Below are 13,356 nucleotides of genomic sequence, written 5' to 3' on the forward strand. Positions count from 1 at the left end.
ACCTTCAACATCCACTCTATTACTTATCCATTCATGGGATGGTTCAGTTCTTGCAGATATGAGGATCCTTTTTGGTTTATTAGTTCAAAGTTTGTTTTTATGTATAATAGATCTATTTTCATGAAATGACTGTATATATTTTATTTTGGCTAATATGGCTGTTCAGTTTTGAGGTAGAAGGAAGCTTCTGGCCAATTCCAATGTTTCAAATTTGATTTCTGCATCATAAATAATGACTGATTAGACACCAAGATCATCCATATCAGACAGTCACACAAATGATGGCTGCCATCTTTAAAAAAAATGGCAGCCATCTTGAATATTAAATGACAACTTTTCAATTATCCAAGAGACATCTACCAAGTACTATATGTGGTAAATATGTCTAAAATATCATATTATGTCCCCAAGTCATATAAAAAGAGTTGTTTCTGGCATCCATTTTGAAAAATGGCTGCCATGGGCGCCATGTTGAAAATTCATGATGGCTCCACGTCCAATTATTTTTGGAATGCCTTTGGCTATGTGATACAAAATTGCATGCTTGTATTACAAACTGAACGATTGTTTTGGTTATCTCCTGCACTATTACATCATCAGCCATCAGCAACATCGCACACATATGCAGAACCCAAAGGGAGACACTACCTTCACCCTGTAATCCTCTGTGTCTGTAACTGTGGCGACCCGGATCAACATGGGGTTCCTACGGTCCACTGCTTCCAGCCTGTGGTTGACCTGGAAACCGTGTGGAGGTCTCTGGTTGGACAGAGGCACAGACACAGCTATCAGTCATCACAGGCAGGGTGTTTTTTTACCTGATAAGTGCCCTTTTCTGCCTCCTCAACCTCCTCTCACCAGTGTGAAAGCTGAACAGGGAACAGCAGTGGCACCAGTCTCCTGAAGGTACTCCACCCACACAAAGTTCTCAGGGTTGGGATGCCCTGAAGAATAAAAGTAAGAGTATTTGTGTGAAATGGTCGGATGGGACCCAGTCACAGTGGTTTACCCAAGCCGACACAATCCCTAGTCCTAATGGAGCCATAGACGGGGGAACATCTACCCAATTACCAGCCAATAACCTGTCCTGAACAAAAAATGATATAAGAGAGTACAGTAATCCCTGGCTAGAACGCGGTTCACCTTTCACCTTTGCATTGTGCATCGGGTTCTGCATTCTAATTGGCTAAACAGTCTCCCCGCTTCTTCACTTCCTGTGTCAATAACGTTGGTTGCTTAGCAACAATGCTGAGAACGGCCAATGAGCTTCAGCAGCAGCTCAAGAACGGGACCTTTGATGAATCGTCATTACAGTCCAGTGTTTCCCCTACCATTATATAGGCCTGGCGGGGCCGCCAGGCCAACGAGACCCCCCGCCAGGCCTAAAAAAAAAAATCAATGATCATTTACGTTTAGGAGCCTCTGCAGCGCTGTTCTGCAACGGGAGTCAACCTGCTTCGTTGCCTAGTAACGCTGCTGAGAGCGCGGGCATATTATTATATATTATGGGATGTATAGAGTTTGTAGCTAGCCAAAAAAAAAAAGAAAGAAGATCGCGGGCGACAGACAACATGATGTAAAGAAATGTTTCTGCCAGGTCTGTGTGTTTGTGTTTGCATGAGACGCTGCAGGGAAGCATGAAGGAAAACACAGCCCGACGACGCACCATGCGTCCACAGGGTCCTAGTGCCAGCCATGTATGAGCGTCAAGGCTGATTTATGGTTCTGCGGTACACCAACGGCGTAGGGTACGCGGAGACACGCACCGTACGTGCGTGTCGCCGCGTACCCTACGCCGTAGGCTCTGCGTTGGCGTACCGCGGAACCATAAATCAGCCTTTACCGTCGCTGACCCCGGTCCGACTGGTGACCCAGTAAAAAACAACGCATCTAAACACAGAACATCTGGCTGGGATCCCTAATGGCTTAATAACCATAAATACAGCCCTTGGTTGTACCACAGTCCCCATGGTACATTTCCAATTTGTTGTTTAGCTTACCTTAACCTGCAGCATGGGAGTGAGAGGGGCAGGGTAACGGCCCGGGCAGGTGGGGGAGAGGTTTGTCCGACAAGACTCCTCTCCCTGGCCCTGCCCCTTCTCAACCTTTCCCTTTCCCCCAACCTGGGACTTGCTGATTGGGCCGGAGCTTCGGGAGCTGCGTGCTGGCCTGTGGTCCCCACCCCTGGTCATCCTGCTGCTGCTTCCACCTGCCTGCGGTCCCCACCCCTGGTCATCCCGTCGCTGCTTCCACCTGCCTGTGGTCCCCACCCCCGGTCATCCCGTCGCTGCTTCCACCTGCCTGCGGTCCCCACCCCCGGTCATCCCGTTGCTGCTTCCACCTGCCTGCTGTGTGCTGTTGATGTCCCCGACCCCCAGTCTGGCCTTCGGCAGGAGGGTCCCCCCTTATGAGCCTGGTCCTGCTCAAGGTTTCATATTAGACGCTATATAAATAATATATAAATAAAATTGAATTGAAGACATTGGTGTCAACGGCAGTTGGAGCACTCAGGGCTGTGACCTTCAAGATGGGAAAGTGACTCCAGCAGAGCTCAGGAACAACACCGGCCATGTTGATCTAGACATGTGCAGCTCTAAGAAAAGCTAAGATACTGAAGAGAAACTTCAACCTTCCAGATCTGTGGAAAGGGTCTGAGCTTGAAGAGGATAGCTGACCACGTCTATGGGGGGGGTGAAGAAGAGCTACTGTACCCTGTGGAGCAGTCAGAGGTCGTCCTTGCTCCTCACACCAGCCCACAGGATGGATGTACGGACTGCTGCTGTCACACCTGATCAGAAACATCACAGCCGTCAATAATCAATCTTAGGAACCATCACAACTTATGGATGGTCCTTTTACATGTCCATCACCAGTCTACTAGTACGTCTACCTGCCCATCTGCCTGTCAATCACCTGTCTGCCTGTGAATCATCTGTCTACCTGTCAATCATCTGTCTACCTGTCAATCACCTGTCTGCCTGTCAATCATCTGTCTACCTGTCAATCATCTGTCTACCTGTCAATCATCTGTCTACCTGTCAATCACCTGTATGCCTGTCAATCATCTGTCAATCATATATCTGCCTGTCAATCATCTGTCGATCATCTGTCTGCCTGTCAATCATCTGTCAATCACTTGTCTGCTTGTCAAAAACCTGTCTGCCTGTCAATCACCTGTCTCCCTGTCAATCACCTGTCTACCAGTCCATCTACCTGTCAATCACCTGTCTCCCTGTCAATCACCTGTCTACCTGCCCATCTACCTGTCAATCACCTGTCTACCTGTCAATCACCTGTCTACCTGTCAATCACCTGTCTACCTGTCAATCACCTGTCTGCCTGTCCATCTACCTGCCAATCACCTGTCTGCCTGCCTGTCAATCACCTGTCCATCAACCTGTCAATCACCTGTCTACCTGTCCTTCTGCTGGTGCATCACTTGTCCTCCTGTCCATTGCCTGCCCATCTACATTTCCACCATCTGTTCCACCATTAACCCATCTATGGGTGGGGTTAATGGCAGGGGGTTAATGGAGTGATGTCATTGTATTTATTTATGTATTCATATATTCAAAGTGTAAAGTATTATATGACATATAGATGTAAATGTATCTTCATGGACCCCAGGAAGATTAGCTGGCGTTTTGCGTCCGCTAATGGGGATCCAAAATAAAACAAAAACTAAAAACCCCCTGCATGTCTTACCAGTAGTCGTACGTGTCGTCCCAGTTGTCGAAGTGAACCAGGAAGCAGTTGTCAACCACGTCAGCAACCGAAGCGACGCAGACCAGACCAGGGTTCTTCTTGTCCACGGCCTCCAGCTTCATCCCCACCTGGAAGCCACAGCCCTGAGAGAGGAGACATGCACGGTGACCGCACGGTGACCGCAGGACCACAGGGGGATATCCAGGCAGAGCCGGCCCAAGGCTGTGTTTTGTGATTAATAAGGTTTTTAATTATTTTGCGTTGGATCGATGTAGCAAATAAAATCATTGGGACCATCCAGCTCCTCAACCATCAGATACGTGTTTCACATGAGCAGTTCAGGTAAAAACGGAAGTCAAATCAGCAAAAATGTCAGTTTTCTGGATGAAATATATTAATTCCTGATAAAATAAGTGTGTTACTGCACAGCTCTGCTCCTGTATGCATGTGAATGAGTGTACGTTTGTGTGAACATGAAAGTACAATCTGCATTGAGGCTTCTTGCTTGGGGAATCCCGGTCTGTGATTGGACGCTGCCTCGGCGTCACCGCTGCTCATTTGCATAAATTTCAGATTTTTCTACTTCAAATTGACGCGCTGCTCCGGCTGCTCCCGACGCCTCCGCTGCCTCTGCTGCTCCCACCGCCTCTCGACGCGCGTTTTCATAGACAATGAATGGCAGCCGGAGTTGCCTATGACGCCCGTGACGCTTTCAGTGTGAATGCAGGGTCAGCCAACTAAGCGGCTGCTTAGGGCCCCGTGACCACTAGGGGGCACCCAAGAGTAAAAAAAATGAAATAAAAAATAAAATTGTTTTTTTATGTGTGAGTGATGATTCATACATTATCAAAGGTATGTTATTGTACAAAAACACAATAATTAATATTATTACATAAACAATATTATGTTAACAGACTAGAGTAGACGACTGCTGGCATATTGACTGCTGCCTCTCGGCTCTATTTGTTTGATTTTATTAGTTTATTCTATTTAATAATGTCTGTTTTTGTAAATTTGAATTTATTCTTATATGGAGAACATATTGACGAGGTACTGTTTATCTAAGTTGAGTGATTTTAATTATAGTTCTAGTTTTTGTAGTACTTTTTTGTTGCACTTAATTGTTGTTGTTCCACTTCAAATTGTTGTTGCACATTGCTGTTGCAGTTTATTTAAAACCAAAAATAAAGTAGATAACGTGTTTAGAGTAAATGGTTTATAAATGATCTATTTGATTCTTTAGTTTCTTTTAGTAGGCCTACACTGTAGATGACACTCAGTATCACATTAAGTACTATATCACTTTAAATATTAAGTGTAAATCAACCCCAGGCTGCTCTTGTAGCTGAATTTGCTCCATTTCAGATTAAAAACCATAGATGGTAAAAACCTGCCAGGCTGACAGTAGGATGATGAAACAACACTGCTGCAACTGTGCAGCTCTCTGACCTTTGACCTGTTGCTTCTCTGTGTGGCCAGTAGGGGCAGTTGATGACTTTGATACATATTAATTGAAAGATTTTTCAGCAAATTTGTTAATCTGTTGTTGCTTCCATGTTAAAGAGTATTAGGGCCATGCAGGAAAAAAGATATTTGAGAGGGGAAGATTTCTTTTTATTGTGCACTTCGAGAAAAAAGTCGAAATGTCGAGAAAAAAATCTCAAAATGTCGACATTAATGTTGAAATACAATTTCGAGAAAAAAGCCGAAAATGTCGAGATTAATGTTGAAATAAAATTTCAAGAATAAAGTCGAAATTTCGACTTTTTTCTCGACATTTCGCCTTTTTATTGAAATTGCACTTCAACATTAATCTCGACATTTCGACTTTTTTCTCGACATTTCGTAGTGCATAATGAAAAAAAAAATCTTCCTCCTCTAAAATACTATTTTTATTTTTCTCCTGTCAGGCCCTAATACTCTTCCGTAGCTTCCATGGTCTTAATCCCTGTGGATTACAATCTAACTACAACAAAAAGTTCTTCCATCTAGTTTTACAAGTGTATTTGTAATGACAGGGAAGAACATGAAATAAGTTTATAGTGGGTGTTTGAATGATCAATAATCAGTATTATTGGCAGTAATAGAGGGGCCCCAAGATCTAATTTTGCCCCATGGAGGCTTGGGCTGGCCCTGGTACAGGTGGACAGACAGGTGTGTACTGACTGCAGAGCCACAGGTGAACATGGTGGGCGGAGCAGCTTCAGATCCCGTGGACTGCAGGTAGCCCTGCCAGTCAAACTCTGCCTCGCTGTGACCTGCAGACAGACAAACGCCGTTAGCTGAGTCAGGCTGTTCACCCAACCTGATCTCACAAACATCCGTGAAATGTCCACGACCTCTCACCACTATTTTCCGTGGCACCAGCACGGAAATGGTAAAATTCTGTGTGAGCACCACGGATATTGTACCTATGCGAAGTCAATTGGGATCCGTTGTCATGATATATACACGGATTATTACATTATTATTATGTATATACAGGACTGTCTCAGAAAATTAGAATATTGTGATCAAGTTCATTATTTTCTGTAATGCAATTACAAAAACAATTAAAGCTGCAAGCAGCGATGAACGGGCCCTCGCACTCACGGCCACCGCCCCCCATAAGCATATCAGAAACGATACCACCCACGACTTCCTATGTCAAACCATTCAAAAGTTATAGCAGAAAAAAGGGACAACCAATCAGAAGAAGGGGCGAGGCTAGTTCAGGCCAATGAAGGTCAAGGACTCCATACAGAATCTGATGACACCACCCACGACTCTCTATGTCAAAACATTCAAATGTTATAGCAGGAAATAGGGACAACCAATCAGAAGAAGCGGCGGGGCTAATTTTCACCAATTATGGTCAATGACTCTATACCGAGTCCCATGACACCACCCACGACTCTTTATGTCAAACCATTCAAAAGTTATGGCAGAGAAAAGTATTCTAGGGGGCGCTGTTGAGCCGTTAGGCCACGCCCATTAATGCAAACCATGAAATATCAAATTTATCGCCAGGCCTGGCTTGCATGTAAAATTTGGTATGGTAAATTAGGAATGGCATAAATTGCGCCAAAATTACACAATAAATTAAAAATGGCTGACTTCCTGTTCGGTTTCGGCCATGGCGCCAAGAGACTTTCTTTAAGTTGCAACATGATGCAGGTGTGTACCGATTTTCATGCATGTACGTCAAACCGTATTGTGGGGCTTGAGGCACAAAGTTTTCCGGGGGGCGCTGTTGAGCCATTTTGCGACGCCCATTAATGTAAACCATAAAATATCAAATTTATCACCAGGCCTGCCTTGCATGCAAAATTTGGTGACTTTTGGGGAACTATCAAATATGGACCAATCAGATGAAGGGGGGTGGGATTTTAACCGTCTAGCGTCGCCACGTTAACACTTTTGAAAGAGAAAAGTAATGCGCGTAGTGGCAGGATAGAGACGCACATTTTGATGTATAACACACCTGGGTGCACGTTACGGTTCGGGCCGTATTAATTCTCGAAGGAATGGCTCATATTGCTCCAAAATTACGCAACTAATTCAGAATGTTTAAAATGGCCGACTTCCTGTTCGGTTTCGGCCATGGCGCCAAGAGACTGTTCTTTAAGTTGCGACATGATACAGGTGTGTACCGATTTTCGTTCATGTACGTCACACCGTATTCTGGGGCTTGAGGCGCAAAGTTTTTTCGGTCTGAAACAACCAGATGAAGGGTGGGCGCACTTTTTGCCGTCTAGCGTCGCCACGGTAACGCTTTTGAAAGAGAAAAGTAATGCGTGTTGTTGCAGGATGGAGACGCACATTTTGATATATAACACACTTGGGGGCACGTTACGTTCGGGCCGTATTAACTGCCGAAGGAATGGCATAAATTGCGCCAAAGTGACACGATTAATTCAAAATGGCTGACTTCCTGTTCGGTTTCGGCCATGTCGCCAAGAGACTTTTCTTTAAGTTGTGTACTGATACAGGTGTGTAGCGATTTTCGTGCATGTACGTCAAACCGTATTGTGGGGCTTGAGTCACAAAGTTTTCCGGGGGGCGCTGTTGAGCCATTTTGCCACGCCCATTAATGTAAACCATTAAATATCAAATTTTTCGCCAGGCCTGACTTGCATGCAAAATTTGGTGACTTTTTGGGCACGTTTAGGGGGGCAAAAAGGCCCTCCTTTCGTCAGAAGAAAAAGAAAAAAAATTCCTACAGATACAATAGGGCCTTCGCACTGAAGGTGCTCGGGCCCTAAAAATGTCATACATTCTGGATTCATTACAAATCAACTGAAATATTGCAAGCCTTTTATTATTCTAATATTGCTGATTATGGTTTACAGTTTAAGATTAAGATTCCCAGAATATTCTAATTTTTTGAGATAGGATATTTGAGTTTTCTTAAGCTGTAAGCCATGATCAGCAATATTAAAATAATAAAAGGCTTGCAATATTTCAGTTGATTTGTAATGAATCCAGAATGTATGACATTTTTGCATTACAGAAAATAAAAGGACTTTATCACAATATTCTAATTTTCTGAGACAGTCCTGTACATAATAATAATGTAATAATCCGTGTAAATATCATGACAACGGATCCCGATTGACTTCACATAGGTACAATATCCGTGGTGCTCACACAGAATTTTACTTTTTCCGTGTTGGTGCCACAGAAAATAGTGGTGGGAGTTCGTGGACATTTCACAGATTTTTTGTGAGATCAGGTTGGTTCACCTGTGGATGGAGGACTGTCCTCTCCTCACCTTTGGGTGGGTGGAGCTTGTGGTTGTGCTGTTTACACCAGCCCGTGGGCTTGATGTCTGTCGAGTCAGCATTTACCCAGAAGTCATAGCACTCCGAGTAGCCGTCGATATGGAGACGTAGCCTGCAGCCAATCACCTGGCAGAGAGACAGGGAACTTGCTTGGTCCTCCTCACACAGGTTGTTTGGATTGCGTGAGAGAAAGAGAGGCGTTACCTCGGCGACCGTGAGCACGCAGAACATGGAGGGGTGCAGGCAGTCGATGCCTTCCAGCTTCAGGCCCGCTTTAAACCCGCTCCTCCTGCTGGGAAAGGACTGGGCCTGGGAGATGCAGGGGAAACACGGGTTTCAGTTGGATATCAATGTGTGTTACCCAGAGAACTGGACCAAACTGAGCCTACCCAACTCCTGCCTCATCCAAAAACCAGGCAAAGAAAGGACCAGCACCAAACTCATAGAGAATGTTGAACCCAAACTCGGGAAACTTAGAGAATGTTCAACCCAAACTCGGGAAACTTAGAGAAAGTTGAACCCGAACTCCGGAAACTTAGAGAAAGTTGAACCCGAACTCCGGAAACTTAGAGAAAGTTGGACCCGAACTCGCTGAACTCGGAGTATGAAGAACCCGAACTCGGGAAACTTATGGCGCTTATCCACTAGCACCTACTCGGCACGCCACGCCTCGGCACGCCTCGTACCACCTCCACTCGCTTCCTCCTCGTTTATTTTCAATACCCAGATCAGAAGTAGGAGGTTGGACTGAAGCTGCTGTGACGTATTTGACTGTGTGATCTAAACGAAGAAGACAACACTAAAGATGTAGAACCTGGAGGAGATGATAGATGTGCTGCTGGATCTGTGACTTGTGTTCGATATCAAGTTAAAAAATGAGAGTGAGAGAAGCTTCAAGCGGCAACGCTTTTTTTTTATTTTGTTCGTCGGCGCTGATGAGAAATCAGCTGGAGCCGTGAGCAGCTATGAAGAGACAGAGCTCCTGGTAGATCTGGTTGTTCCTTATCGGCCGTCTGGATCCCTTTTGATTCTCTCCTCAGCCACCAGGTTTATGATTAACTCTGCACCTCAGAGTTGGATCACCAAACAGACTTTTCCTGCCATTGCCTGTTGAATAAAATGAACAAGAAGCCACGAGTCGCTCTTTCTCTGATTTCCTCCTCCTGACTCAGACGTCTGACTCCAACCCCCCGACCAATCGGTGGCCTGTAGGGTGACGACGTCAGATACAGACGACTCAGCCGCTTAGAACCTTGGCAGAATAGATACAGAAAAGTATGTACTCGGCACGTTAGACCCCTAGTGGAGAAGAACCAAGCCGAGTCGAGTCAAGTCGGGCTGAGTAGGTACTAGTGGGAAAGCTCCATTAGTGAAGAGGGAGGGCAGAGCTGTCCGGTTGTTACCTGTGTAAAGAGGGAGGCCGGCGCCGCTTCTGCCTTCTGCTCATTCAGGTACTGCTGCCAGGACCAGGACCGCCTCTTCACACTCACTGTAAACCACACACGCCAAGTCAGAGAAGCTCAAACACGCCGAGTCACAGAAGCTCAAACACGCCGAGTCAGCCGCCATCCTGGCAGCCAATCAGAGAAGCAGGGGGGCCCAGGCGGACCAGCAGCTGCTCATACCTTGAGTGCTGCTCACTTTGTTCTTCATTTCCTCGACCTCCTCTTCCTCTTCTTCTTCTTCTTTGGTTCTTTTCTGTTCAGGCAGGAAATGAAAACAAAAGGTCATCAAAAGGTCATCAATGTGATCAATCATTTCACGTAGAACCAAATATACGAGTGGAGCTTGGAAAAGAAGCGGCCTGCTCACTCCTCAAGCCAAGAATGAGGCTTGAGCGCAGTGTGGGCCTCCGGGGGTTGGTAGAGGGAGCAATGCCCAGGACTGACTTAGGCAGAAGCACTGGGGGGAAAATGGGAAAAATTGGCGATAAAAATATTTAAAAAGAAAAGAAAATTGGGTTTACACTAAAAACCTGACGTTGACGTCTAATTACAGTAAGGTAACACTGACTAGATGGTGGATGATGGTTGCTTGCAGAGCTACATAACTAGTTAACTACCGTTGTCTGACGCTGCAACCCGTATCCAACCAAGGACCGACTTTAATGTGTCAGCTAAACGGTCCGAGCATCAGTCAAGCGGAGCGGCTTCGTCACTACCAAAGGAAAACATGATGACAGGTTTCTGAGCCCAGTGTACCAAATAAAACTGCTTCCAGGTCAGTAAGCACAACAACACTCATACATAAAGCCGGGCAGACACTGTGCGATTGTCGGCTCGTTTTGAACCGATTTGCGACTATTTTTTGGATCGGGCCGGATTTCGACCCAATCGTTGGTCGTGCCTCGTGCAGTAAACGTGGGGTAACGACGAGAGATTAACACCTCACGACGAGAGATTAACACCTCACGACGAGAGAGTAACACCTCACAACGAGAGAGTAACACCTCACAACGAGAGAGTAACACCTCACGACGAGAGAGTAACACCTCACGACGAGAGAGTAACACCTCACGACGAGAGATTAACACCTCACGACGAGAGAGTAACACCTCACGACGAGAGAGTAACACCTCACGACGAGAGAGTAACACCTCACGACGAGAGATTAACACCTCACGACGAGAGATTAACACCTCACGACGAGAGATTAACACCTCACGACGAGAGAGTAACACCTCACGACGAGAGAGTAACACCTCACGTCGAGCTCACGATCACGAATCGTGTGGTTGCAAGAAAATCAAGCGTGTTTGAAATCCTGGTCGCTCCTCGTGAAGGAGTCGCACAGTTGAAGCAGCTACGACCCGATTTGCCTCATCCTTTCGAGAGCATGCGCAATCTCTGATGTCACGTCAAAAACTATTATTTGTAGTTTAAGTGTTGCAAATTCACATTACAAATCATGTTTTAATAGCAGAAAAAAAAGACCGCATTTCCACGTACGGTGCGCGTCGCCGCGTACCGTACGTCGTAGGCTCTGCGTTGGTGTAACGCGGAACCATAAATCAGCCTTTAGTGTGCGCTCTGTGCGCTGTTCATTTGCTGGGACGTCGGGTCCCTCTGCCGAGACACAACTTTTGCGGTATGCGTTCATTGTTGCGTCTAAAAATGATGCGCAGTGCCCACCAGAAACGGTAGATATTTGGGGATTTTTTTTATATATATCCAAAGTAGAAAACTTTTTGCACACCGGATATGCAGAAAGGTGCGTTGGAGGAGGAAAGCTGCAGCCAATTTAAAAAGAAAACTCCCGCACACCTTCTCACCAGACTAGTGTTTTATTTTTATATATATAAAAAAATAAAATTATAAAAAAATAAAGGATCCCCATAACCTTTGATCGGGTGGGCAGGACGCACGTTTGGGTGGACACAGCCCACCCCTGCCCCAAAACCGGCCTCGAGTTCCAGAGGTCCGTCGTGAGGATTATGATCGTATAGTGGTCGCAGACGGAGCATCAGAGCATCGGGTCGTACAGTGTGAGACCATAAATCGTGGGGTGTGAACTTTTGAACTCAGCCATCTAGTCGTGCAGTGTGACATGGGGCTGAATCAAACGATTTAAAATATCGCACAGTCTATGCCCAGCTTAACTGAATGTTTTGCAGATCAGCCCTGCACAATTTTACAGTTCTCAGGAAAAATACTAGAAATGTTCTATACATTTTCTTTGCATTGCATTCTTTCCTCTAGTGCTGTAATTCTATTCAAATTGTATTATTATTTTATAAAGCTTCCTCATTGCCAATTACACAATTTTATGATCACTATTATTATTGTGTGTCTGTTGTTGACTCAAGACGAATGTGAAAACATTCTAATTTAGATTCTTATTGAACATAGAACTCTACATTTACATTTGTATCATAACAATTCTGTCTCTCTTGTCGGACATCCCTCCTCGTCTTTCAGCTCACGCCAGCGAGTGAACGCCGGGCCAATGTTTATTCTTGTCCGGGCATTTAGCTTGTTACTCTCCCGCTTTCTTTTATTTCGCCTCCTCCGATAAAACTTGTATTTTCTTGGGTTTTTCCGCTGCTTGGGCCATGACACCAGCTTCTGCTGAGCTCTGAGCTCCACACCCCGCCCAGCTTTGGTCTGGACTACGAATGGGGAAGGAGGGGGAAGTGACGTATGCCATAAAGCAGTCAAAGCCGTAAAAATGTGTAGTTTTTTAGTGTGGAAGGGTTCCTACCATGCTCCTCAAAGTTACATAGTGCCAGTGAAGGAGATACAGACCCCTCAGACCATGACAGAGGTTCATTAAACCTGTTGGAAGTTGATGTTCCATCACAATGATGATGATGAAATATTAGATTAAGGGAAAAGTTACATAGTGCTGCTTTAACCAGGCAGGTCATTAATAACACATTCTTATTTACAATGACGGCCTGGCAAGCAACAAGGACCACTTTGGGGAAAAGGAAGTGGTTTAGGGAGTAAAACACAGTAAAATTGTAGCTCTGCAAAGGTAGAAAACCATTGGGTGTTGGCAGAACACCCCGGGGCTTTTATTGTGAAGGCCTGGTGGGTGTCCCGCAGGGCTTTTATTGTGAAGGCCTGGTGGGTGTCCCGCCATGTCAGTGCTGACGGCTCCAGCCAGGAAACAGGGGATCAGCGCTGATCCGTGACCCCCCACCGCCCGCCGCGGGGCCTCCCGGGGAATGCCAGTCCGCCGAGGGGGAGGGAGGGGGCGGCTGGAGCCCGACACACGGAACCAGCGCTGGGGGAGGTTCCGGAACCGAAGTGTGGAGCGAAAACTTACCGACCGATTCGGTCCAGCTCAGCGCGCTGACACCCGGAACAGAAACAGCGAGGAAGGAGCGCACTGCGCATGCTCGCGAGGGCGGGGAGGCGGGGCGGGGAGGGAGCTGGTCTGATTT

The 13,356-nt window shown here is 46.0% G+C and overlaps 1 protein-coding gene across 2 annotated transcripts in view; it reads right to left on the reverse strand.

The window, feature by feature from the left end:
• LOC133422987 (lethal(3)malignant brain tumor-like protein 4) overlaps positions 1–13,279 on the reverse strand; it is a 36,510-nt gene extending 23,231 nt beyond the window's left edge. For both annotated transcript variants that reach the window (XM_061713060.1, XM_061713059.1), the window contains exons 1-10: positions 13,239–13,279; positions 10,094–10,166; positions 9,872–9,957; positions 8,673–8,777; positions 8,459–8,594; positions 5,872–5,963; positions 3,706–3,848; positions 2,712–2,788; positions 859–944; positions 649–759 (exon numbers count right to left, since the gene is read on the reverse strand). In XM_061713060.1, the coding sequence (XP_061569044.1) occupies positions 649–759; positions 859–944; positions 2,712–2,788; positions 3,706–3,848; positions 5,872–5,963; positions 8,459–8,594; positions 8,673–8,777; positions 9,872–9,957; positions 10,094–10,121 (864 nt within the window). In that variant the 5' untranslated portion in view covers positions 10,122–10,166; positions 13,239–13,279. The remainder of the gene's footprint in view (positions 1–648; positions 760–858; positions 945–2,711; positions 2,789–3,705; positions 3,849–5,871; positions 5,964–8,458; positions 8,595–8,672; positions 8,778–9,871; positions 9,958–10,093; positions 10,167–13,238) is intronic.
• Positions 13,280–13,356: the final 77 nt, after the last annotated feature.

The sequence above is a fragment of the Cololabis saira genome, chromosome 22 (assembly GCF_033807715.1).
Source record: "Cololabis saira isolate AMF1-May2022 chromosome 22, fColSai1.1, whole genome shotgun sequence".
NCBI lineage: Eukaryota > Metazoa > Chordata > Actinopteri > Beloniformes > Belonidae > Cololabis > Cololabis saira.